Below are 27,640 nucleotides of genomic sequence, written 5' to 3' on the forward strand. Positions count from 1 at the left end.
ACAAGCGCCGCTGTTCTTGATGCTTCGAGCACGGGGTCGGCCCGGGATGAGGCGACAAGTCGCAACCACTCCAGTCAGTTCCCGAGAGACTGCCCAGGGTATAAAAGCGGCGCCGCCGGCCGGCGAGTTGGGCGAGAGGCGCAGGCGCGGAGCGACGGGACCGAGAGTGCGACTGTGTGTGTGGACATGTGCGACCCACTGTCGAGCCCAGCTCCAGTGAGGAGTGCGAACTGTGTGTGTGGACATGTGCGACCCACTGTCGAGCCCAGCTCCAGTGAGGAGTGCGAACTGTGTGTGTGGACATGTGCGACCCACTGTCGAGCCCAGCTCCAGTGAGGAGTGCGAACTGTGTGTGTGGACATGTGCGACCCACTGTCGAGCCCAGCTCCAGTGAGGAGTGCGAACTGTGTGTGTGGACATGTGCGACCCACTGTCGAGCCCAGCTCCAGTGAGGAGTGCGAACTGTGTGTGTGGACATGTGCGACCCACTGTCGAGCCCAGCTCCAGTGAGGAGTGCGAACTGTGTGTGTGGACATGTGCGACCCACTGTCGAGCCCAGCTCCAGTGAGGAGTGCGAACTGTGTGTGTGGACATGTGCGACCCACTGTCGAGCCCAGCTCCAGTGAAGGGTGCGAACTGTGTGTGTGGACATGTGCGACCCACTGTCGAGCCCAGCTCCAGTGAGGAGTGCGAACTGTGTGTGTGGACATGTGCGACCCACTGTCGAGCCCAGCTCCAGTGAGGAGTGCGAACTGTGTGTGTGGACATGTGCGACCCACTGTCGAGCCCAGCTCCAGTGAGGAGTGCGAACTGTGTGTGTGGACATGTGCGACCCACTGTCGAGCCCAGCTCCAGTGAGGAGTGCGAACTGTGTGTGTGGACATGTGCGACCCACTGTCGAGCCCAGCTCCAGTGAGGAGTGCGAACTGTGTGTGTGGACATGTGCGACCCACTGTCGAGCCCAGCTCCAGTGAGGAGTGCGAACTGTGTGTGTGGACATGTGCGACCCACTGTCGAGCCCAGCTCCAGTGAGGAGTGCGAACTGTGTGTGTGGACATGTGCGACCCACTGTCGAGCCCAGCTCCAGTGAGGAGTGCGAACTGTGTGTGTGGACATGTGCGACCCACTGTCGAGCCCAGCTCCAGTGAGGAGTGCGAACTGTGTGTGTGGACATGTGCGACCCACTGTCGAGCCCAGCTCCAGTGAGGAGTGCGAACTGTGTGTGTGGACATGTGCGACCCACTGTCGAGCCCAGCTCCAGTGAGGAGTGCGAACTGTGTGTGTGGACATGTGCGACCCACTGTCGAGCCCAGCTCCAGTGAGGAGTGCGAACTGTGTGTGTGGACATGTGCGACCCACTGTCGAGCACAGCTCCAGTGAGGAGTGCGAACTGTGTGTGTGGACATGTGCGACCCACTGTCGAGCCCAGCTGCAGTGAGGAGTGCGAACTGTGTGTGTGGACATGTGCGACCCACTGTCGAGCCCAGCTCCAGTGTGGAGTGCGAACTGTGTGTGTGGACATGTGCGACCCACTGTCGAGCCCAGCTCCAGTGAAGGGTGCGAACTGTGTGTGTGGACATGTGCGACCCACTGTCGAGCCCAGCTCCAGTGAGGAGTGCGAACTGTGTGTGTGGACATGTGCGACCCACTGTCGAGCCCAGCTCCAGTGAGGAGTGCGAACTGTGTGTGTGGACATGTGCGACCCACTGTCGAGCCCAGCTCCAGTGAGGAGTGCGAACTGTGTGTGTGGACATGTGCGACCCACTGTCGAGCCCAGCTCCAGTGAGGAGTGCGAACTGTGTGTGTGGACATGTGCGACCCACTGTCGAGCCCAGCTCCAGTGAGGAGTGCGAACTGTGTGTGTGGACATGTGCGACCCACTGTCGAGCCCAGCTCCAGTGAGGAGTGCGAACTGTGTGTGTGGACATGTGCGACCCACTGTCGAGCCCAGCTCCAGTGAGGAGTGCGAACTGTGTGTGTGGACATGTGCGACCCACTGTCGAGCCCAGCTCCAGTGAAGGGTGCGAACTGTGTGTGTGGACATGTGCGACCCACTGTCGAGCCCAGCTCCAGTGAAGGGTGCGAACTGTGTGTGTGGACATGTGCGACCCACTGTCGAGCCCAGCTCCAGTGAGGAGTGCGAACGGTGTGTGTGGACATGTGCGACCCACTGTCGAGCCCAGCTCCAGTGAGGAGTGCGAACTGTGTGTGTGGACATGTGCGACCCACTGTCGAGCCCAGCTCCAGTGAGGAGTGCGAACTGTGTGTGTGGACATGTGCGACCCACTGTCGAGCCCAGCTCCAGTGAGGAGTGCGAACTGTGTGTGTGGACATGTGCGACCCACTGTCGAGCCCAGCTCCAGTGAGGAGTGCGAACTGTGTGTGTGGACATGTGCGACCCACTGTCGAGCCCAGCTCCAGTGAGGAGTGCGAACTGTGTGTGTGGACATGTGCGACCCACTTTCGAGCCCAGCTCCAGTGAAGGGTGCGAACTGTGTGTGTGTACATGTGCGACCCACTGTCGAGCCCAGCTCCAGTGAGGAGTGCGAACTGTGTGTGTGGACATGTGCGACCCACTGTCGAGCCCAGCTCCAGTGAGGAGTGCGAACTGTGTGTGTGGACATGTGCGACCCACTGTCGAGCCCAGCTCCAGTGAGGAGTGCGAACTGTGTGTGTGGACATGTGCGACCCACTGTCGAGCCCAGCTCCAGTGAGGAGTGCGAACTGTGTGTGTGGACATGTGCGACCCACTGTCGAGCCCAGCTCCAGTGAGGAGTGCGAACTGTGTGTGTGGACATGTGCGACCCACTGTCGAGCCCAGCTCCAGTGAGGAGTGCGAACTGTGTGTGTGGACATGTGCGACCCACTGTCGAGCCCAGCTCCAGTGAGGAGTGCGAACTGTGTGTGTGGACATGTGCGACCCACTGTCGAGCCCAGCTCCAGTGAGGAGTGCGAACTGTGTGTGTGGACATGTGCGACCCACTGTCGAGCCCAGCTCCAGTGAGGAGTGCGAACTGTGTGTGTGGACATGTGCGACCCACTGTCGAGCCCAGCTCCAGTGAGGAGTGCGAACTGTGTGTGTGGACATGTGCGACCCACTGTCGAGCCCAGCTCCAGTGAGGAGTGCGAACTGTGTGTGTGGACATGTGCGACCCACTGTCGAGCCCAGCTCCAGTGAGGAGTGCGAACTGTGTGTGTGGACATGTGCGACCCACTGTCGAGACCAGCTCCAGTGAGGAGTGCGAACTGTGTGTGTGGACATGTGCGACCCACTGTCGAGCCCAGCTCCAGTGAGGAGTGCGAACTGTGTGTGTGGACATGTGCGACCCACTGTCGAGCCCAGCTCCAGTGAGGAGTGCGAACTGTGTGTGTGGACATGTGCGACCCACTGTCGAGCCCAGCTCCAGTGAGGAGTGCGAACTGTGTGTGTGGACATGTGCGACCCACTGTCGAGCCCAGCTCCAGTGAGGAGTGCGAACTGTGTGTGTGGACATGTGCGACCCATTGTCGAGCCCAGCTCCAGTGAGGAGTGCGAACTGTGTGTGTGGACATGTGCGACCCACTGTCGAGCCCAGCTCCAGTGAGGAGTGCGAACTGTGTGTGTGGACATGTGCGACCCACTGTCGAGCCCAGCTCCAGTGAGGAGTGCGAACTGTGTGTGTGGACATGTGCGACCCACTGTCGAGCCCAGCTCCAGTGAGGAGTGCGAACTGTGTGTGTGGACATGTGCGACCCACTGTCGAGCCCAGCTCCAGTGAGGAGTGCGAACTGTGTGTGGACATGTGCGACCCACTGTCGAGCCCAGCTCCAGTGAGGAGTGCGAACTGTGTGTGTGGACATGTGCGACCCACTGTCGAGCCCAGCTCCAGTGAGGAGTGCGAACTGTGTGTGTGGACATGTGCGACCCACTGTCGAGCCCAGCTCCAGTGAGGAGTGCGAACTGTGTGTGTGGACATGTGCGACCCACTGTCGAGCCCAGCTCCAGTGAAGGGTGCGAACTGTGTGTGTGGACATGTGCGACCCACTGTCGAGCCCAGCTCCAGTGAAGGGTGCGAACTGTGTGTGTGGACATGTGCGACCCACTGTCGAGCCCAGCTCCAGTGAGGAGTGCGAACGGTGTGTGTGGACATGTGCGACCCACTGTCGAGCCCAGCTCCAGTGAGGAGTGCGAACTGTGTGTGTGGACATGTGCGACCCACTGTCGAGCCCAGCTCCAGTGAGGAGTGCGAACTGTGTGTGTGGACATGTGCGACCCACTGTCGAGCCCAGCTCCAGTGAGGAGTGCGAACTGTGTGTGTGGACATGTGCGACCCACTGTCGAGCCCAGCTCCAGTGAGGAGTGCGAACTGTGTGTGTGGACATGTGCGACCCACTGTCGAGCCCAGCTCCAGTGAGGAGTGCGAACTGTGTGTGTGGACATGTGCGACCCACTGTCGAGCCCAGCTCCAGTGAGGAGTGCGAACTGTGTGTGTGGACATGTGCGACCCACTGTCGAGCCCAGCTCCAGTGAGGAGTGCGAACTGTGTGTGTGGACATGTGCGACCCACTGTCGAGACCAGCTCCAGTGAGGAGTGCGAACTGTGTGTGTGGACATGTGCGACCCACTGTCGAGACCAGCTCCAGTGAGGAGTGCGAACTGTGTGTGTGGACATGTGCGACCCACTGTCGCGCCCAGCTCCAGTGAGGAGTGCGAACTGTGTGTGTGGACATGTGCGACCCACTTTCGAGCCCAGCTCCAGTGAGGAGTGCGAACTGTGTGTGTGGACATGTGCGACCCACTTTCGAGGCCAGCTCCAGTGAAGGGTGCGAACTGTGTGTGTGGACATGTGCGACCCACTGTCGAGCCCAGCTCCAGTGAGGAGTGCGAACTGTGTGTGTGGACATGTGCGACCCACTGTCGAGCCCAGCTCCAGTGAGGAGTGCGAACTGTATGTGTGGACATGTGCGACCCACTGTCGAGCCCAGCTCCAGTGAGGAGTGCGAACTGTATGTGTGGACATGTGCGACCCACTGTCGAGCCCAGCTCCAGTGAGGAGTGCGAACTGTGTGTGTGGACATGTGCGACCCACTGTCGAGCCCAGCTCCAGTGAGGAGTGCGAACTGTGTGTGTGGACATGTGCGACCCACTGTCGAGCCCAGCTCCAGTGAGGAGTGCGAACTGTGTGTGTGGACATGTGCGACCCACTGTCGAGCCCAGCTCCAGTGAAGGGTGCGAACTGTGTGTGTGGACATGTGCGACCCACTGTCGAGCCCAGCTCCAGTGAGGAGTGCGAACTGTGTGTGTGGACATGTGCGACCCACTGTCGAGCCCAGCTCCAGTGAGGAGTGCGAACTGTGTGTGTGGACATGTGCGACCCACTGTCGAGCCCAGCTCCAGTGAGGAGTGCGAACTGTGTGTGTGGACATGTGCGACCCACTGTCGAGCCCAGCTCCAGTGAGGAGTGCGAACTGTGTGTGTGGACATGTGCGACCCACTGTCGAGCCCAGCTCCAGTGAGGAGTGCGAACTGTGTGTGTGGACATGTGCGACCCACTTTCGAGCCCAGCTCCAGTGAAGGGTGCGAACTGTGTGTGTGTACATGTGCGACCCACTGTCGAGCCCAGCTCCAGTGAGGAGTGCGAACTGTGTGTGTGGACATGTGCGACCCACTGTCGAGCCCAGCTCCAGTGAGGAGTGCGAACTGTGTGTGTGGACATGTGCGACCCACTGTCGAGCCCAGCTCCAGTGAGGAGTGCGAACTGTGTGTGTGGACATGTGCGACCCACTGTCGAGCCCAGCTCCAGTGAGGAGTGCGAACTGTGTGTGTGGACATGTGCGACCCACTGTCGAGCCCAGCTCCAGTGAGGAGTGCGAACTGTGTGTGTGGACATGTGCGACCCACTGTCGAGCCCAGCTCCAGTGAGGAGTGCGAACTGTGTGTGTGGACATGTGCGACCCACTGTCGAGCCCAGCTCCAGTGAGGAGTGCGAACTGTGTGTGTGGACATGTGCGACCCACTGTCGAGCCCAGCTCCAGTGAGGAGTGCGAACTGTGTGTGTGGACATGTGCGACCCACTGTCGAGCCCAGCTCCAGTGAGGAGTGCGAACTGTGTGTGTGGACATGTGCGACCCACTGTCGAGCCCAGCTCCAGTGAGGAGTGCGAACTGTGTGTGTGGACATGTGCGACCCACTGTCGAGCCCAGCTCCAGTGAAGGGTGCGAACTGTGTGTGTGGACATGTGCGACCCACTGTCGAGCCCAGCTCCAGTGAAGGGTGCGAACTGTGTGTGTGGACATGTGCGACCCACTGTCGAGCCCAGCTCCAGTGAGGAGTGCGAACGGTGTGTGTGGACATGTGCGACCCACTGTCGAGCCCAGCTCCAGTGAGGAGTGCGAACTGTGTGTGGACATGTGCGACCCACTGTCGAGCCCAGCTCCAGTGAGGAGTGCGAACTGTGTGTGTGGACATGTGCGACCCACTGTCGAGCCCAGCTCCAGTGAGGAGTGCGAACTGTGTGTGTGGACATGTGCGACCCACTGTCGAGCCCAGCTCCAGTGAGGAGTGCGAACTGTGTGTGTGGACATGTGCGACCCACTGTCGAGCCCAGCTCCAGTGAGGAGTGCGAACTGTGTGTGTGGACATGTGCGACCCACTGTCGAGCCCAGCTCCAGTGAGGAGTGCGAACTGTGTGTGTGGACATGTGCGACCCACTGTCGAGCCCAGCTCCAGTGAGGAGTGCGAACTGTGTGTGTGGACATGTGCGACCCACTGTCGAGCCCAGCTCCAGTGAGGAGTGCGAACTGTGTGTGTGGACATGTGCGACCCACTGTCGAGACCAGCTCCAGTGAGGAGTGCGAACTGTGTGTGTGGACATGTGCGACCCACTGTCGAGACCAGCTCCAGTGAGGAGTGCGAACTGTGTGTGTGGACATGTGCGACCCACTGTCGCGCCCAGCTCCAGTGAGGAGTGCGAACTGTGTGTGTGGACATGTGCGACCCACTTTCGAGCCCAGCTCCAGTGAGGAGTGCGAACTGTGTGTGTGGACATGTGCGACCCACTGTCGAGCCCAGCTCCAGTGAGGAGTGCGAACTGTGTGTGTGGACATGTGCGACCCACTGTCGAGCCCAGCTCCAGTGAGGAGTGCGAACTGTGTGTGTGGACATGTGCGACCCACTGTCGAGCCCAGCTCCAGTGAGGAGTGCGAACTGTATGTGTGGACATGTGCGACCCACTGTCGAGCCCAGCTCCAGTGAGGAGTGCGAACTGTATGTGTGAACATGTGCGACCCACTGTCGAGCCCAGCTCCAGTGAGGAGTGCGAACTGTGTGTGTGGACATGTGCGACCCACTGTCGAGCCCAGCTCCAGTGAGGAGTGCGAACTGTGTGTGTGGACATGTGCGACCCACTGTCGAGCCCAGCTCCAGTGAGGAGTGCGAACTGTGTGTGTGGACATGTGCGACCCACTGTCGAGCCCAGCTCCAGTGAGGAGTGCGAACTGTGTGTGTGGACATGTGCGACCCACTGTCGAGCCCAGCTCCAGTGAGGAGTGCGAACTGTGTGTGTGGACATGTGCGACCCACTGTCGAGCCCAGCTCCAGTGAGGAGTGCGAACTGTGTGTGTGGACATGTGCGACCCACTGTCGAGCCAAGCTCCAGTGAGGAGTGCGAACTGTGTGTGTGGACATGTGCGACCCACTGTCGAGCCCAGCTCCAGTGAGGAGTGCGAACTGTGTGTGTGGACATGTGCGACCCACTGTCGAGCCCAGCTCCAGTGAGGAGTGCGAACTGTGTGTGTGGACATGTGCGACCCACTGTCGAGCCCAGCTCCAGTGAAGGGTGCGAACTGTGTGTGTGGACATGTGCGACCCACTGTCGAGCCCAGCTCCAGTGAAGGGTGCGAACTGTGTGTGTGGACATGTGCGACCCACTGTCGAGCCCAGCTCCAGTGAGGAGTGCGAACTGTGTGTGTGGACATGTGCGACCCACTGTCGAGCCCAGCTCCAGTGAGGAGTGCGAACTGTGTGTGTGGACATGTGCGACCCACTGTCGAGCCCAGCTCCAGTGAAGGGTGCGAACTGTGTGTGTGGACATGTGCGACCCACTGTCTAGCCCAGCTCCAGTGAGGAGTGCGAACTGTGTGTGTGGACATGTGCGACCCACTGTCGAGCCCAGCTCCAGTGAGGAGTGCGAACTGTGTGTGTGGACATGTGCGACCCACTGTCGAGCCCAGCTCCAGTGAGGAGTGCGAACTGTGTGTGTGGACATGTGCGACCCACTGTCGAGCCCAGCTCCAGTGAGGAGTGCGAACTGTGTGTGTGGACATGTGCGACCCACTGTCGAGCCCAGCTCCAGTGAAGGGTGCGAACTGTGTGTGTGGACATGTGCGACCCACTGTCGAGCCCAGCTCCAGTGAAGGGTGCGAACTGTGTGTGTGGACTTGTGCGACCCACTGTCGAGCCCAGCTCCAGTGAGGAGTGCGAACTGTGTGTGTGGACATGTGCGACCCACTGTCGAGCCCAGCTCCAGTGAGGAGTGCGAACTGTGTGTGTGGACATGTGCGACCCACTGTCGAGCCCAGCTCCAGTGAGGAGTGCGAACTGTGTGTGTGGACATGTGCGACCCACTGTCGAGCCCAGCTCCAGTGAGGAGTGCGAACTGTGTGTGTGGACATGTGCGACCCACTGTCGAGCCCAGCTCCAGTGAGGAGTGCGAACTGTGTGTGTGGACATGTGCGACCCACTGTCGAGCCCAGCTCCAGTGAGGAGTGCGAACTGTGTGTGTGGACATGTGCGACCCACTGTCGAGCCCAGCTCCAGTGAGGAGTGCGAACTGTGTGTGTGGACATGTGCGACCCACTGTCGAGCCCAGCTCCAGTGAGGAGTGCGAACTGTGTGTGTGGACATGTGCGACCCACTGTCGAGCCCAGCTCCAGTGAGGAGTGCGAACTGTGTGTGTGGACATGTGCGACCCACTGTCGAGCCCAGCTCCAGTGAGGAGTGCGAACTGTGTGTGTGGACATGTGCGACCCACTGTCGAGCTCAGCTCCAGTGAGGAGTGCGAACTGTGTGTGTGGACATGTGCGACCCACTGTCGAGCCCAGCTCCAGTGAGGAGTGCGAACTGTGTGTGTGGACATGTGCGACCCACTGTCGAGCCCAGCTCCAGTGAGGAGTGCGAACTGTGAACTGGACAGATACTTAGTGATCAACGAACACACATTAGGCGTGGTGATTTAATTGATTATGTAAATATTAGTAGCAATAAAAAAACTATAGAATTGGGCTATTCTTACGAACTCGTTTTCCCCACTCATAACTATATATATATATATATGCACATGTGTGTGTGTGTGTACAGAGAGAGAGGCACGAAAACACTTAACTTTGAACATGGTTGTGTGTAAACTGAAACAAATTCACAATAAGAATCATAAAATACTAAGTCACAGTTTTTCTATACAAAACCACGTCTAGGACGGGTATTGTGTTCGACTTTCAGTAAACTATATTGGTAAGTTTTGTTTTAATTTTTTCACTTCATTAATCGTGGTAGAAATCACAAGGCTATGGAATAAATCTTTTTTTTACAAGGATTCACTGAAGTGTATACACATTACATAGAAAAATCACGAATCTAAAAAAAAAAAATATATATATATATAGCTAGTTAATATGTGTTTTCGGATTATATAAATCATACAAATTGAGCAGAACTAAGGTTGTCGATACTGACAAGAAACAAGCATGAAAGAAACCCCACCTATTATTACCAATTTACTATACATACTCAAGACGTATTATCCACAAAATTCTTTCGCCTTTTGTATTGTGTACTTCCGCAATTATTTTACGTTACAGAAGGTATGAGATGAAATAATAATTTTAACAGTAGTTTTATATTTGCCAATGTTATCCAATTCTGTAATTATTATGTACGGTACAATAATAATTAGTAATCTCATTCTATGAATGATACCTGTTCCAGACTGAGTAGTGGTGTGCTTTGTGGGTCTCAGTTTACTACAACCTCGAATATTATAATCGTGGATATTTTTGTTCCTTGTGAATTTTTTTGTTACTATTGCTATATATATATATATATATATATATATATATATATATATATATATATACATATACACTCATTTGTAAAAGTGAGTATTCCTAATTTTTAGAATATTTGTCAACAACTTTATAATTTTGTGTTTTCGTTATTATGCAAATATATATATTTATTTCATTTTAGTGTATTATTTCTTCTTTCAATCTTATACGACATTATTGAGTGGAAGTAACCATACATTTTGAATAGTTTTTAAATCAACTAATTCCACAAGATACCTTTACGTATAAGAGATTAAGCTTAACTGTTTTGCAATAAAGTGAATATGTTCATACATTGTAAATGATCCTAGGAACTTTAATGAAGCGACCTGTGGCATGTTTTTGCATTAATTTATATTATGATCTGTATATTATATTTTATTTCTATTTATAAACTGTACATAATTAGTTTGTTATATGTAAATTAATTTTCATATGATTTATGGCTAAATTATTTTTTTCCTGAATTGATTCTGTGGTTTCCCCATTTATAATAACAGATGTGTCGTCTGCAAATAGAATAAATTTGAAGAGGTTAGCCATTTACATAATTTAAGAACAGTATTTTGCATAGTTGCTACACTGTGGCAATACATTTTTTTTTTTTTTTTAAAAAAATGACCAGTCAAAAGTATTTCTTAACAATACCAGAGTTTATTTATACCCTCTCGTCTGTTTCCTTTCCTAAATGTAGGACTGCATAACGTTAGGAGGCTGTGCCCCGTATACCATAGTGATATAATATTCATCTAGAATAATTGTATGATAGACTAAACGGTCGACTTTGGTAAGTCACAAACATTACTAAATGATAAAAGTAATATGTTTAGAACTGAATTTATGTTTTCCTTTTTTTTTTTTTAAATCTTGATGATAACGCCTTAGTATTTCGTTTTGTTGAAGAAACCTATAGAACAATCTGCAACTACGGGACTTGCGCGCTAACATAGCGAAAGTGAACCAGACAGAGGCCCCTACCAGGGTAGGGCGGGGGAAGTCTCCAGCTGGTTGATACCATCCAGAGCTGTGCAGAGGAAACGGGACAGACTACAGACCACGTGTCTGGAAGGCCGTGGCGCGAGTGACTCGGAGATACCGGGCTGACGTCACTGCGGTATCGAGCGGGAAGTGCGCGTGATTACGGCGTCCGCCCTGCGCTCTGCACACTGCGTACTGCACACTGCGCTCTGCGTACTGCGCACTGCACACTGCGTACTGCACACTGCGTACTGCGCACTGCACACTGCGCTCTGCACACTGCGCTCTGCGCACTGCGTACAGCAGCTGCGCTAGTAGCCACGGCTTCATGTTTCACGGGTCGTTACCACAACGCCGAAATACCATAACGCCGAATGTCAAAATTGACCACAACGCCGACAGCTACAAAACTACTGTGTACCACAACGCCGAAATAACAACTGAATGAATTTGTGTGTGTTTCTTAAATGTACCTTAACGCCGAAATACCACAATCAAACCTAACCTTACCTAATCTAACGTAATATAACCTAACCTAACTTAACCTAGCCTAACCTAACCTTTGTGGCAGTCCTGCAATGACATTTTTCGGCGTTAGTGTATTTCGGCGTTGTGGTACACAGCAGTTTTCTAGCTGTCGGTCAAAGTTGACGTCGGTGAATTATTCGCCCAAGGACGCGGCTACAACCCGGAAGCCAAGTTACTTCAGACGATGGCCGTGAAAGCCTGCGAACATTAGTATTTCTTCACTCTACATACTTATAGGCTACAAGCATTAAGGATTTTCGCGGGTCGCGACAAGATGCTTGACGCAGCGAGTGTTTCCAGGACACGAAGCATGTGGCCACAGAGGGACTCTGCCAGTGGCGATCAGACAGCTGCGCATCGCGCTACAGCTCCGTCAGTGTCTCTGCACGCCGTCCTCGCTGCTGGTACCGGGTACTTCAGAGTATGCAACTGTCATACCATATTTACTTAGCCTACACATGAAAAAAAAAAAGTTGCTCAAGTAAACATTAAGATAACTATCTAATACAATAGACCATTGGGCGTATATACCGGGAATCCTTCTTTACACAGACGAGAGAGCCAATCGAACGATCGTGCATCTTAAGGTTTTTTTTGTTCATTGTAAATAAATATGGCGGTGTTGATAAAAGGATACGAATGGTCAATTAGGTTGGGTTAGCTACATTATAAATATTTTCAAAACATTGTGGACGGTTGATTTGGTTAGGATAGCTACATAAAAGACACGGAAAAAAAGCATGCACTTCGGGGAACTTCGGGTTTTGGCTCTCTTGTCGGTGAAAAAAAGGCTTCCCGTATATCCCGGGGCGGAGTGAGTGGTCAGTGTAACCACTCACCACCAGGGGCACTTGCGTCCCTGGTCACTAAATCCAGTACTGGACAAATAGCAAAGCGGACCACGAGTCCAAGTGCCCAACCCCCGCATGGTAGATTCTTTTCTACTCTGTCCAACACTTCATCCAGACCATCCTCTGTCTCCTGTAAATTCATACACGTAATGCATGCTAATTTGCATCCCGCATGAATGTGACCAGGGTTTTCCCTGTGTCTATGCAGGTTTTACCTGGGCCCAACCTATCTCTAGTTATAGTCTAGATTTAAGAGTGAGGGGAGTTAGTCATGGCACCAATCGCTGCCATGGCTGGCCAATCCCCTCCTAGCACATGATGCATGGCTAATCCCAGCATGACTAGGCGCAGAGGTGCCCCCCCCCCCTAACCTAATGATGCGCCCCCCCCCCCCCCCCCGAAATTTTTTATGCCATTTTCTCAATGATTTACTCAATAATTTTATAATATTATACTTTTTTAGTATTATATTTTATCACATTTTGCATTAATTAAAACTGATTTTCTAATAATAATTTTGGTCATATCAGGTAATATTTCCATCCTGAACCGACAGATGCCAAACTGCTTTTGTTGAGGAAAGTGCGGGGTTGTCAATTTGATATTCAAGATCCCTTTCAATTATCAAAGCACCAGAAACGTATTTTCACATTAGAAGCTATAATTATGTAAATAATATATACATTTTTCTCGTCTTTTAACCCCCCCCCCCCTGAAATTTTAATGACGCAGTCTGCGTCGTTACCCCCCCTTGTGGGCACCCCTGACTAGGCGTATAGGCTTCGGCCTGAGACGCACCTAGGTCCCTCCCTAACCCGGACCCCTCCAAAACACACTCAGTTTTAGTTAGGTTAGGAAAAAAAACTCGTATATCCCGGGGGGAGGCAACTATGTCATATCGAGAACTGTCTGTCCTCGCGCTCGGCGGCCGGCGGCGAGGTCACGTGACGTGGCCGGGAGTGGAGGGGGGGATGGGGGAGGGGGGAGGGGACCGGTGTTGCGCAAGGCGCGGTGAGTCAGCGGGCCCCGCCCAGCAGACACTGTGCACTGTGCACTGACATCACACCTCCACACACGGCGATGGCGACGATGCCCCTTCCGAACACTTACATACTTGTAAGTCTTGAACGAATCGATAAGTCAGAAAAACGTACAATATTAAAGTATTATTGGCCTCGTGACAAATCAGTGCACAGATCCCCTCGAAATATTACATCAATTCTTATTGTTATATCGTAACGTGAAAACCAACAAGTGTTGTTGGGTATCAGTACCGCGCATGTTATTACACATTCATGCGCTCATCCATTCCCGTGCTCTTGCGCCATTTCGGACACCGCAGTTGCAGAGATGTTCCATTACGTTGCGTGGTTCCACATGTGAGCACATACGAGCGAGAACATCCAATGCAACACGTGCAGTGAAGAAACTTTGATCTTTGATAAGTAAAAAAAAAAAACTGAATAACATTGTTATCAGTGCATCAGTGTTATCATTGTTATCATTCAAAACGATAAATCCCCTAGTTTGACGTAGCCCACTTCCGACTACGTTGCTGGCGGATTCAGTGGCGATCATATCTCAAGTTGGAGAAAATTACACATAAATGACCACTAAAACAGCTCTAAATGAAGCCCTTTATCGCCCTCTTAAGGCCCTAGGGCGACCAATCCCAGCGATCTTTGCTGCACTGGCGAAGTGTGAGCACATATGTACTTAGCTCAGCTCAATTAACTCAATGACAACCTTTTTTGCATAGTAAAATAAGTATAAATGAAACCTCTAAACTAAGAAATTAAATACACACTGAGAGAAAGGTTTGTTTGCCTCAACAAAATATTTGTTTATATATGGCGAAATAAATATGTTTTGTTAATTCAAACAAATATTTTGTAGTAGGAGCCAACAAAATGATTTTGTCAACTCAAATGTATATTTGGTTAGGTGTAACAAATTAATTTTGTTACTTACCGAGTTTGATGTATTTTGTTCCACCAAGTAAATATTTGTTCCCCCTTATATAAACAAATATTTGTTTGATTAAAACAAAACTTTTCCTCTGTGCATGAGCCGAACGCAAGGGCCTAGGGCGGCCTGGTCTGCTAGTCAGTCTCTGTTGCGAGGAGTGGATGAAGGAAGATAACGTGACTGGGCTCCGAACCACTAGGCCGGATGCCGGCGGCACGGCAGGAGGAGACAGCACACAGCGGTGGCAGTGGCTGCCCTGGGTGGACATGTTGTCCTGCGGGGTATTCGTCCCTGCTCGCTAGGACCTACACTGTATTCCGGCCACGCGAACAGACAGTGAACCTCCACGCCCGAGTCTTGCATCATTCCCCGACGATCTACTGCTTGCAGCACTGCATTGTCGTCAGCTTCACCACATCCAGCGCGAACTAAGTTCAAGAGCATGATGATACAGTATAACATTGCCAGCTCATTATTGGCTAGTGTTGGTGTTTCAGACCCAGGGCATGCACCATAAAATGCACAGAATCACGGACAAATAAGGCTTTAACCGTGCAACGGTCAGCCAATCACGGAAAAGTGAACCTAACAAGAGCTTGGGCGAAATCTTCGACAGAACAGATCTTGCATCCGGAAAAATTTATAAAGGCGACTGCAAACCCAATTTAGAACCTTTTGACAATTAAAACAGATATTTTGTTGTTATCTAGCGCTTGCGAGTCGCTGAAGACTTTAGCGCAGCCATCAGCGAGGGAAGACAGTCACATGGCGACGAGCAGCGAGAGAAGACAGTCACATGGCGACGAGCAGCGAGGGAAGACAGTCACATGGCGACGAGCAGCGAGGGAAGACAGTCACATGGCGACGAGCAGCGAGGGAAGACAGTCACATGGCGACGAGCAGCGAGGGAAGACAGTCACATGGCGATGAGCAGCGAGAGAAGACAGTCACATGGCGACGAGCAGTGAGGGAAGATGTGCGTTCACAACCAAGACGGAAACTGACTGTTTAAGTCCCATCACATCACTACTGCTTGTTCCACTGCAGAGGCGTCGCATACTGCGTATATTTCACTTTCTGCCGCCTTATGCAAGCCACAGTTATGTGCTCTTTGTGAACGTCCCGAATGCCATCATAGAATTTGAACTTGTTAGTTGCTTACGTCATGTTTACGAAACATTTTTTTTCTTAAAAATCCAGAATAAAGAAGGAAAAATGGGTGCGTGTACTTATGTTCGCGCGTGAGAAGTTATACTTCTTTGGCATCATTAAAAATAGTTTTTAATTGCATGCAAATAATTAATTACAATAAAATAATAAAAGGGAAGGAAAAAGATAGTCAACACAGTCAATAAAGTTCAGTTTATATTTGAAAAATGAAATAAATAAAATTTAGAGAATAAATATATATGACATAATTTGTACTAAATATTATAAGATTCTTAATTTTAAATATATATTATTATTTAATATTATAAAAGAAAATAAATAAAGTTAATAATAAATTCAACAACTTAATTTAAGTTTATTCATTTTTTAATATGTATTGAGTAATTATTATTTACTTATATTAATATTCACTTTTCATTTATATCAAAAAGTTTTCATTAAATTTGTTCATTTATTTTTATAAATATTTATTATTTATTAATTTAATAATAAATATTAATAATCAATATTTTAATTTGATGTTCGATTTTAATTTTTATCACAAATTTATTAAATGTATTTCTTTATTTTGTAGATATTTAATAACCAATAATAAATATTTAACATTAATAATTTAATAATATTTAGTATTAATTATATTAAACAATAATATTTTAATTTATATCAATAAATAATACATACGGATAGTTAACCTCAATAATTATATTGGAGCACTTGAAAAAGTATATAAACACAATTTGTTTTACTAATATTTAATAATAGTAAATAATATTAATCAAAATATTCAATTTAAATTATTACTGAACATAATTTATTAGCACATTTATAATTCGCACTTGTATGAAACTAAAACACGTGTTGTGAATGTAGAAACTAGAAACATGTGGATAAATATTATAAATATGAAAACAGTGATCAGAGGCGACGAGCGTGCCAACATGCGCGACTGATAGAGGTTCTATTTCTATTTTGTTGGTAGCTTTTTTTCGAGACTTAATGAGCGTTTTAGCGGGCAGCTTCAACCTGTTAATTTTGTGTTACAGTGATGCGCGCGCATCTTAAAAATTCACTCTCATCATTATTTCACAACGCGCCTAAAGAACTTAATATATATATAACCATACATTTGCATCTCAACTTAAAACCTTTTTACTACAAAAAGCTTACTACTCATTAGAAGAATTCTTTGATAAATAGTATTTTATTTTATTTTTGTATCATGTAAATATGTATTTCTGTATTGTTGTATTTTAGTGATGTTTGCTATATGTAATGTGTTTTTATAAATTGTTTATTTGTCTATTTGTTTATTTTGTTTTATTGTCTATGATCATATGTGTAACATATATATATATATGTTTCATTGTTGTTTTTAATGATGTTTGTTATATATATTGTGCTTTTAAACTGACAACTTCTATCTGTTTGAATTTGTTTAAATATGTGTTTGTTTTCATATGTAATACTTATGTAGTATTTTATTGCGGTTCTCTAATGATATATGTATGTGAAATGTGGTTCTGCAAATTGACAACTTCTTCCCATCTGCTTGGGTTGTATAGAAGGCCATAATAAATAAATAAATAAATAAATAAATATATATATATATCTCAACCAGGCGGAGGAGACCCACTCCGAAAAGGTTGCGCATGGCACAAGAAAAGCCTTCCCCCCCCCCCCCCTTACTTAATAAATATAAGAAATTGCTTGACATGTCATGTCTATGGGTATGTATAAAAGAAATGTTATATTTGTAATTCAGATTATCTGAAATTTTTTTATTACTATTTGTTTTAATTCAAAGTTATGTGTATGTAAAACTGTGTACATGTAAAACTGTATGTATATGTATAACTGTAAATATGTAAATGACATGAGGTTTCTACCAAAAGAAGGCTCAATGGAATACAAATAAATAAAAAAATTAATAAAAAGATCACACAGCGGTCGGCTACTGAACTGCGGTGATCCCAGGTAAATGGTGGAAACACAGTCGTCCAGCCACCGAGTGAAAGTTCCATACAAACCAGTTTCCCCTCGCCCTCGCCCAGAAGTGCGCATTCTGCAGGAACACATCAGCCTAGCACAACCTCTCGCAGACATGCTCTCAGGGTCTACACTTCTGCCACAAAAACCAACTGTTCGTTCCCTAATCATGTAAATGATGTATGTTTTATTTTCAATTAATGTGTTGAAAATGTCAACACTTCCTGACTCTTGGAGATAAAAAAAATTATGTTTCGGAATACTCTTCTTTAGAACCTAATCCAAGATTCCGATATGAGAACAAGTGGATCCGATCCTCACCAAATACCGACTCATTCGCATGGCGTAGAATAACTATTACCGTCCAAGCTTGTTCCGCACTCATCGTATGGCAACAACGCCATGGCGCTCGCGGTGCGACAACACTGCTCCAGACGTGATCACTGTAGGTTTACACGAGCCGTCCGATCTACATCCCCCACATCGACAAACAGGCCGTGCCAGACGGAGTCATTACTAAGATAATGCACCAACAGCACTCTGAGGCAACACAACCCGTCTTTCCTGTTAATCGAGCATATCCAAAAAATTTTTAGTTGAAATATACAAATAAAATGGAGAAGAAAATGTTTGAAGAAAAGTTATGGTTCAATTAATGTTTGGTCACTATATCATTTTACATAATATTGCATCTTCTTGCTTAAAAGTAGATGATGTAATATATTGCATCATCTAAATGTTAACTGTAGAGTGATCTCATGTAAGATATTAGTCACAGAGGTTGCCCAGTATGTGGGAGTCTGTGCACTTTAACAAGCTGTGTGGGATTGTTTAATCTAAGACTGTCAATGTTTGAGTGTTGACATGTACCTAACTGTTTTATTTATTTTTAAATAGTTATTTTTTTGTATTTTCTGACTGAAGTGGGTAAAACCAAAAGTTTGTTTACAATCTACAATGGCTACCAGTTTATATGAAAAGTGTAGTGTGGGACTTTTTATTAATTCTGTGTGTCATATAAATACATACACAGACAAGAAGATAATTCTTAATATTGCTGAACTTCCTGATGAAGAAAAAGAAATTATATTCAAGTATATGTTCACACCACTATGCATCACTCATTAAATATTATAGGGAAGCTTTTAAAAATTTTTGTGACCCAGCAAATAAACTAAAAGTGGCATAAGACCTATATCTCTTCAAATGGCCAAAGATGCGAAAAGGAAAGCTAGTGTTTTGTTAGTTCCTAGACAAAAACTGTGTTCCAACTGTAGAATGAACTTATTTCAAGAACAAGAGTTTGTAAATCCACAGAATAATTCTAACGAAGAGGAAGGCCAAGATCCTCACAGGCTTACACCAACGAAGGAAGACCTTAGAGACACTACACCATTTGAAAAGGAAGATTTGAATTAAGTATGAGTACTCTTGATGCATCACCCTTAAAACTAAAAGGACTTTCAAAGCGTTCAAAATTAAGTGTATGGAAAAAGAAAGCTAGAGAAATGCAAGCGACTTAAATTTTCTAATCAGTCAAATGAAAGAAAAATGTGTATGCAACATCCATAAGGGAGAAGTTACACATTTAATCAGCTGCACCTAATTCCTGGTCACAAAAGAAAATTTCAACAGAATTCAATGTTTTTGAGTACATAGCAAGAAAATCAGGCCATTTGGTAAAATAAAAAGGACTTATTTCATATCCTGATCCTTTGTAAGGTCAAAAATTTCTTCAGAAGTTGTTGAAAAATTTACCAATTTTTATCAAGCAGACGAGCAGACTAATGCGAGGTGCCAAAGATAAGGTTAGTGCACACAAAAATGTTTATGAACAAAAGCACCTAATACTCTGCAATTTTAAGGAATTACACACAGCATACCGAGAGAAATTTCCTTGTGATAAAGTAGGATTTTCAAATTATATGAGTTGTGGCCGAAATGGTGTGTCACGGCTGGCCAGCCAGGTACACATTCGGTCTGTGTTTGCTAAATACACCAGAATCTAATCCTCCTCCTAAGTTCTATGAATTTAGAAAAATCAAAGCTAAATTACATTATCATTTTACTGGTACGTGATAGTGAAAATCGTGATTGCATGTTAAGAAAAGGTCATAACTGTCCAAATTCTGAAAAAGTACAAGAATATATTTGGGTGTATCTCAGATTACGGGAAATAATTGGTCTCTAGTGAATTGCTAAGAGTCCAGTGACAGTTCTACTACTTTTAATATATTTCCTTACAGCTACAGATGACCTCTAAATGAGTCGTGTGTGTGTTCCAACATTTATTTCAAAATATAAAAAAATAAAAATTAAAAACCTTGTAAAATGTCATTAGCATGGCTGTCCCAAGACACAGTATACAAAGCTGTAGGTTGACTTGTGAACCAAATTGCTTAAGTTTGAAACTTATCTACAGATTTTTGAAAAATGTATACTTTATTGACTGATTTCTGAATATAAGTTTTATTTCAGTTTTGAAAATGCTCAGAGTACTTTGGATTAAAGTTAGTCCCTAGTGTTTTGTGTCATTAGCATGGTCAAAGTTTGTAAGCTCTTGGAAGATAAAAAAAAGGTTTTGTTGTTATTCTTTCATTGACAAGGATATTTAGTTTCCATTAGGTTGGCAGAACTAACTTGGTTTTGGAGGGAACTACAAGCCTAAGTTGATGTTATCATATATTGTGTGGACTTTTTATGGTGAGTATGAAAATTGATTGTCATTAGCATGGATGTTGTAACTGCTATAAATAGTAATTATTAAAAAATATTTTTGTTCAGTATGATTGTTATCTATGTTTACTTCTTCATGGCTTAGTGAAAGTTTAATGGGTCTTCAAAGATTAATGTCAGGTTAGGTTAAAGTAAAAATTTTCATTAGCATGGACAAATTCATGGTCATTGGCATGGGCATTTCTGAACTTGCTGACCATGCTAATGACACCAGTCCATGCTAATGAAATATTTTTCTTTTACAGTTGGATAGGGTACTATATATATTTTCACTAAAACTCTTGAGTTATAAAAATCAAGATAAATATTTTGCTTTGAGTTTTTTAAACAGTTTATTTATAAATATATGCTTAAAATTTAGATTTATTCATTTCAATTTGAAAATCCAAACTATGTTTTGAATGATATTTACGGAGTATGTTTCCTATGTTAATACAGTTACAGATTAACTGGTAGTATGGCTAGAAAGAAAGCTGCAATGAGTACAGCAGAAAAATTGAAGAAAAAAAAAGAATGTGAAAAAAGGAGAGAGGCTCAAAAAAGACCCTGAAAAACTCAAAGCTCTCCAAGAAAAGAAACACAAAATATACTTGAAAGCAAAAGTTACCGGCAAGGTGAAACTTGTTGCTGATTTTAATGAAAGACAGAAAAGACAGAAAAGAAAAGAATGGAGGCAGGCAACAAAAAATACAGAAATAAGAAAGAGGAAGAAGAAATGCAGGCATATTTACAAGAAAATGCACAAAATGTGTGTGATTCAGAAAGAGTCAATCAAGAAGGTAATGAAAACATACCATGCACATCGTCTATTCTGAAAGAGAAAGAGTCAGCACACACAAAAAAAGGGGGAAGAAAACAAATTCGACGAAACAAAACAAAAGCTTACAGGCAAATTAAAAAATTGGAAGCAGTAAACAGTGCCCTTATGAAAAAGTACCACAAATACAAGAAAAGGTATCAGAGATTGCTGAAAGGGAAAGAAAAGACTCCAACATTGACTCCAAATACGAAAGTGAAGAAAAATCTCCGCGGAAGAAAAGTGCCTGATGTTGTTCGCCCTAAACTGGTGTTTGCAGAAGTGATTACAAAGGAACTGGAAAGCAAATTTGATAGCATTAAAAAAAGTGAAAGAGAGAAACAAATTTTTACAAAGGTGATCTCTTGAAGAATTAAAAAAAAGTATAGAATGCTGACTCACACTAAGCATTTTCTCCCCTTAAAACTGCATCTTGCAAACAAAAGGCGTTCACATGAATTAATTTATGAAAGGCAAAAGAAAGCAAGTATTGAATTTATGAAGAGGAAGGTACGGATTTTTTTAGAAAATGAGGGTAATTCTACTTTATGCCCAAGTAAAAAAGATGTGGTTTCAAGAAATGGGAAGCAACAGCAGAAACGCTATTTGAACAACACATTAAAAAATCTGCATGCAAAGTTTCTACAGGCAGAGAACTTCAGGATCAGCTATAGTTCATTCTGTAGATATGTACAAGCCTTCTTGGATTGTTCCCAGGAAAGTACATGAGAGAGATATGTGCCTCTGTGCTAAGCACGAAAACATGAAGCTTCTTGTTCAAAAACTATATTTCTTGGAAATTATTAAAGAAAGAAATATTGATGATTTGTCAAAAGCTCTTACATGTGAGAAAACTAGTGAAGAATGTCTAGCCAGAGGGTGCCCTCTTTGTACAAACAAGCATATCACATTCACTGAAAAGGAATTTGACTTTGATGAACAAACCAATGTAAAACAATGGTGTCAGTCCAACACCATCTGGCTCAAGAGCTGCTTTCTATGTTTTTAAAGATCTCTAGAGCAAAATGACCTTGTGTGTGATGTTTAACCTTACCATGTTGGTGCACTTTAATTTTTACTTGTTTTCAAATAACTATGGCAAAGTGAACTAGGCCTATAATTTTAATGTTTAAATATGCATGTTATTTTAAGATAAGAAGTGGACTTTGTAATTTTTTTTCAAATTTCAATACCAAATTATACAGTTCTATTATTAAAATGGTGTTTACTGGTAGCATTATGTGAACTATTGTTGTTTTTCTTCTTTAAATATTTGATTCAAAGTAAATGGCTTTTTTAATTTTTTGAACCCTAAATGTGTAAGAAAGTTTGAAGATCAATGGCATATTAATTGTTTCATTTAGGTGTATGGAAACCATACATTTTGTGACTGTTTTCCTTCTCAATAAGCCTAATTGTTATTTAATATTAAAAGAATAAATTAACAGGTTTCTTTTTTAATTTTATTTATCTATGTATTTTATCTGGACAGAATTGCCTACTTACTGTCTACGCTTTTTGTATGCTTAATCATTTACATGGTGTCATATGTCATTAGCATGGATGCTTTTGTCATTAGCATGGTTGCTTGAATTTTGAAGTTTTAAAAAAAGTTGAAATTTTACATTTTCAGCTCTGCTGACAGGATACATCTCTTCATTTACCTTTGAGTAGGAGCTCATATTTTTTTTTTTAATTTTTAAAACTCATTGTGAAAATAAAAAAACACCACAGTAAAATGGCCTGTAATCTGAGATTCACCCATAACAAGAATTTTTACTGACTTTGATGATGAAGATGAACTTATGTTTTCACAATGGGTAACTAGGTACTGATCGCAGCCATTTACAAACATTGGTCCTTCCTTTATGTGAGTTTATTGATCTATTTTTGAAGAAACTGGCAGCTTTAATACCACGCTCATTCATCTCTAAACAGCAGTCAAATTATGTGAAACAAAGGAAAGAAAACATTCAGTCAAATGAAATAATAGTTTTCACGGACTTTGCAGAAAACTATTTTCTGTTATCCAAGGCGAAATCCAGTCATATTTTTGGGTGCGTTCTGCTTACACATTACATCCAGTAATTCTGTACTTCAGAAAGGATGGAGAAACATGTAATACCTATGTCTTTGTACTTTATCTTAGATTACCTAAATAAACCATGATGTTCTCTTTGTATATGAGGTTCAAAGAAGATTGAGCCTACTAATTCATGAATAATTTGTTAACATTAATCTAGTGGAGTATATCACAGATGGTAATGCAGCACAATACAAGACTTTTAAAAGCTTCTTGGACTTTGCATGCAACAAGTCATGCTAAACAGCTTGTGATGGTGTTGTAGGATGTGTTACAAGGACAGTATCTAGTAAGGGCTTGCAAAAACTGTATAAAGATCAAATTTTGACAACTGGCCAGATGTTTCATTTTGCACTAAATAATTTACTAAAATTAAGTTTCAGCTAATCAAAAACGATGTTCACGCAGTAGAAGAAAAGCTTAACAAGTGTTTCTCAGAGTTCACAACTGTGCCTGGAACAAGGTCCTTGCACTATTTCATCCCACTATCTAACACTATAATAGCAGCTAAGCAAATTAGCTCTGATGAGTTTTTGTTAGAGTACTCTTTGACTGAAAAAATGGAGAGCTTCAAAATTAGAAACAATTCGTATGTGTGTTCAGTTTATGATAATAAGTGTTGTATTGGGTTAGTGCTTGAAGATGAAGATGCAGTGATTATGTTTATGCATCCTCACTGGCCAGCTAAATTATTTTACTGGCCAGAAAATCGTAATTATGGCCAGGAAGATTCATGCTGGGTGCCATTAGTCAACATTCCTTGCACTGTAAATGTACCGTAACAAGAACTTGAGACTCAGGTTGGAAGAGTGCATTATAAACTGACATCCTCGAGTGAGAGAAAAATTACTTCAAATTGGTCAAAATGGAATCAGCTTCTTCATAGATTACATTGATAAAGAACGTAAAGTAGGCCTACTTCACATATGCACAACATCAAATGACACATATTGTAAAACAATGAAATTTTAATGAACATAGTTTGCAGGCCTAACTTTGACTACTGTAATTCTGTAATTTTATTTAATTTATAATATGAACTTATGTACTGTATGTACATATAGTTAACAAAAATTCTATCCACCAAAATGTTTCTTTAGGTGGGGTGAGGGTGAAAAGGTAAATAAATATCCACAAATTTTATTTCACCAATTTGTAGCAAATTTTGTGATTTTTCCAATGGTACCAAGCCCGAGATTGTGAAGATAAATATAAAGGAACTAACAAAACACTAGCTTTCCTTTTCACATCTTTAGCCATTTGAAGAGATATAGGTCTTGATGCCACTTTTTATAGATATTTTGTGTCTGTCGGTGCAGTGTGCATTTCCAAGACAAAAACTGTGTTCCAAATGTAGAACAAAGTTATTTCAAGAATTAGAGCACAATGTACCATTGGATTAATGTTTTCAGGATCATGCTATTAGGATCAAGGGATATACTTGGATACGTGATACAAAACATAATATTAAATGTTACCAGTCACTTCCTTTGATAATCCCATGAAGTCATATGTCAACTAACAGAGACGGAGGCTACATCTGTTTCATAAACAAATACGTACCTAGGTTAAGATTTCACAAATTTTACTTTTTTTTCAAACTATTTTAACTCACAAGTTAATCAACCGTTAATTAATACTATTTTACAATATTTTAAATGAAGCTACTCTAACCTCACCATCCTTTAAAACAGTAAACTACTTGCAATATTGCAATGCCATATTACAAAATAAGAAAAATTGTCAATAACTGAATAGGTACTTAAAAAGGGAAATTAAAAAAAACATTAAGAATTTTATTTTGGATGTACTCATCTCCTTGACGATCACATTTATATCGCACAGCATCAAAATGCATTTATATTTCTGTTAAAGATGGTCTCTGTGATTTATACAGTAATTTAGTTTTGATGATTACATCCTTTTGATCTCTTTTGTGTATAAAGTTAGCACAAAGTTATCGGAGCAGAGTTAAAATACAAAAGATTTTAAATTTAATAATTTTTACGCACAAAACCCTAAACTGGATGATTACAAACATTTCTTATAATTTTTCAACTAGCTTTACTATTTTAGAATTAAATAATTATGCAAGGTTTATTTTAATTAAATACTTAAATATCGGTAAACATTCCCTGCTATAGGGTATCTACGATAATTGCTACATAATTTGCATTGCTGCATTACAGTTTATAAACCTATATAAAACGAGAGATTATATTAAAACAATATATAACCAACGTGTATTTTTGGCAATGTTTAACAATATTTAGTAAGTAAAAGGAACGAAAACGACACGAAGGATAAACACTTTACATAAAATCAAAATAATAACAGGAAAGCCACAATCGCATGCAACTTTCACAATAGATTCCTAAACATAGACTGTTATATGGGACCATGATCTCCCCTCGACAATTAAATTAAAAAAATAACTTGTACTAAAAAGTTAAACTGACCTAGCCTCCAATTATTCAACTTGTCTTACCTGAGGAACTGAAGTCGATGGGATAAGCAACGCAGCAGTCAAGGAACGTTAATCCCAAATAGATTCCAAAGTGCTGCCATGGAGTTTCCATAATCCTTTTGCTTTTAACTTTTAAAACAATCACTTTTCACAACACACCATATCACTAATATTTTTTTTTTTCACAACACTTTATCACCTGTGCATTGGACGTAAAGAACTTTCGACACTAATAATCGTAAACTTTAAAGGCAACAACATTACGGCAGCACCTTCGATTGCGCGACTTAAATGCTCTCATAAAGTTTCATTTCCACAATGCTTCACTGTTAAATTCATTGCCAAAAATGATACAAATGAGCAGTTGCAATTTCACAAAACCTCGCACAAACTGCCATTTTGCATTGTGGCTCAAGAAACACTACCCATCCTGACATCTACCGAAATTAATACGAACATCGCTGTAAATCAATGCTGCCAATGGCACAACACATCTGAGTTAGGAAACAAAGTAAAGTAACTGTAAAGCAAACAAAATTATATATGATATTGTGAGTCCAATTGCCAGCAATCATGCAATTAATATTATCTGCAAACAGGTAATTAATATTTAAATTTGTAATTAAAAAAGTAGAGGTTGAAAACTTGACCCTTTTGGGAAAATACAAACGTTTAAAAATTAAGGACATTTTGGTTGAAATTAAAGGTATTTCCTATTGACGTCGTACCGACCATGGCCTTTAAGCAACGCCTTTAAGCCCGTGCTCCACACCGCCACTACTGGATCCCGTTTTCGGAGAGCACCCCTAGCCCAGCCGAGATGAGTCAAGCGAGCGCCCTGGGCGTGACCTCAATTAACTGAATTAAATATCAGGACACGAAACCCCAGGGGCTCGACTACGGAAAAAAATTCCCAAACGAGGCATTAAGACAAAATTAATTAATCACAAGCACTGAGCAAGTGTGTCGTAGAGACTCCGTGCGTGCGCGGCACGCACGGATCAGAAAACAAACCTCGTTACTAGCAACAGCGGCTACTGGCCTTGATTAATTGGCCTGTGATAGTAGTATAGCCAAACTAAGGGAATTCAAACTCAAAAAGTGCACGTTGAGACAATTTATAGTTAAATTTACAGTTGCCAACTTGGTGCCGCTTATTATTATTACTTATTAACCTGCAATTGGGCTTTCACCCGGTGGCAAGAACTCCCACTCACTCCCCTCTCCCCCCCCCCCTCCATCAGCTTTCTCCTCAGCTCCCTCCCATCCCTGACCTCCACAATTTCCTCCCCCAGCCCATTCCACTCCCTCCCCGTCCTCAACAGGAAGGTGTTCCGCCCTCTCTCTGTCCGCCTCCACACCCTCTGAAGCTTACATCTGTGGTCTCTTCGTCCTCTGTACTCCCCTCTATGTATAAATTATTAAATCATTTAAGACAACTGTTAAGCCTTAGGCAACTATTTACCAGGTGCAAAGTTTCAATCAAGCAACTGGAACATGTTTTTTACTCATAGTATAACAAATTAGGTTATTATAAGTTTTTGGTGCCGACTCACAAAGAAGGTGAAAGTTCCCTCCCTTGCGAAGCGGCCATCTTTCGGCAGTCTCCAATCACTCCGCACCGGGAACAGACGTGTGTCCGTGGGCAGCATTCAAGTTAGTTTCACTGATTATTTTTATTCTGCACTATAACTTCATAGCTAAATCCTTTTATTAATTCACCGCTACCCACGTCGACTCGGCGCGTATTTTGCGGAACCGGGCCTATCCCGACCATCTTCATTGTGATACCGCGCTGCATATCGGATCACGAAACTTACGGTACTGGCTGACTCCAGCGACCGCATTTTATTTAAGGACGCCGTGCATATGCCTGCCAGCTGCACTATCACATAAGTTGACGCCAACCGCCGGTGCTCCCTCTGGTTCGCACAGGCCGTTATGTCACAACAACACTTACTCTTAAGTGCATCAAACACGCCTGAGCGTGATGT

The 27,640-nt window shown here is 44.2% G+C and overlaps 1 protein-coding gene across 2 annotated transcripts in view; it reads right to left on the minus strand.

The window, feature by feature from the left end:
- Positions 1-26,075, minus strand: part of LOC134535481 (uncharacterized) — a 105,645-nt gene extending 79,570 nt beyond the window's left edge. For both annotated transcript variants that reach the window (XM_063374597.1, XM_063374596.1), the window contains exon 1: positions 25,668-26,075. In XM_063374597.1, the coding sequence (XP_063230667.1) occupies positions 25,668-25,758 (91 nt within the window). In that variant the 5' untranslated portion in view covers positions 25,759-26,075. The remainder of the gene's footprint in view (positions 1-25,667) is intronic.
- Positions 26,076-27,640: the final 1,565 nt, after the last annotated feature.

Source organism: Bacillus rossius, chromosome 8, assembly GCF_032445375.1.
Source record: "Bacillus rossius redtenbacheri isolate Brsri chromosome 8, Brsri_v3, whole genome shotgun sequence".
Taxonomy (NCBI): domain Eukaryota; kingdom Metazoa; phylum Arthropoda; class Insecta; order Phasmatodea; family Bacillidae; genus Bacillus; species Bacillus rossius.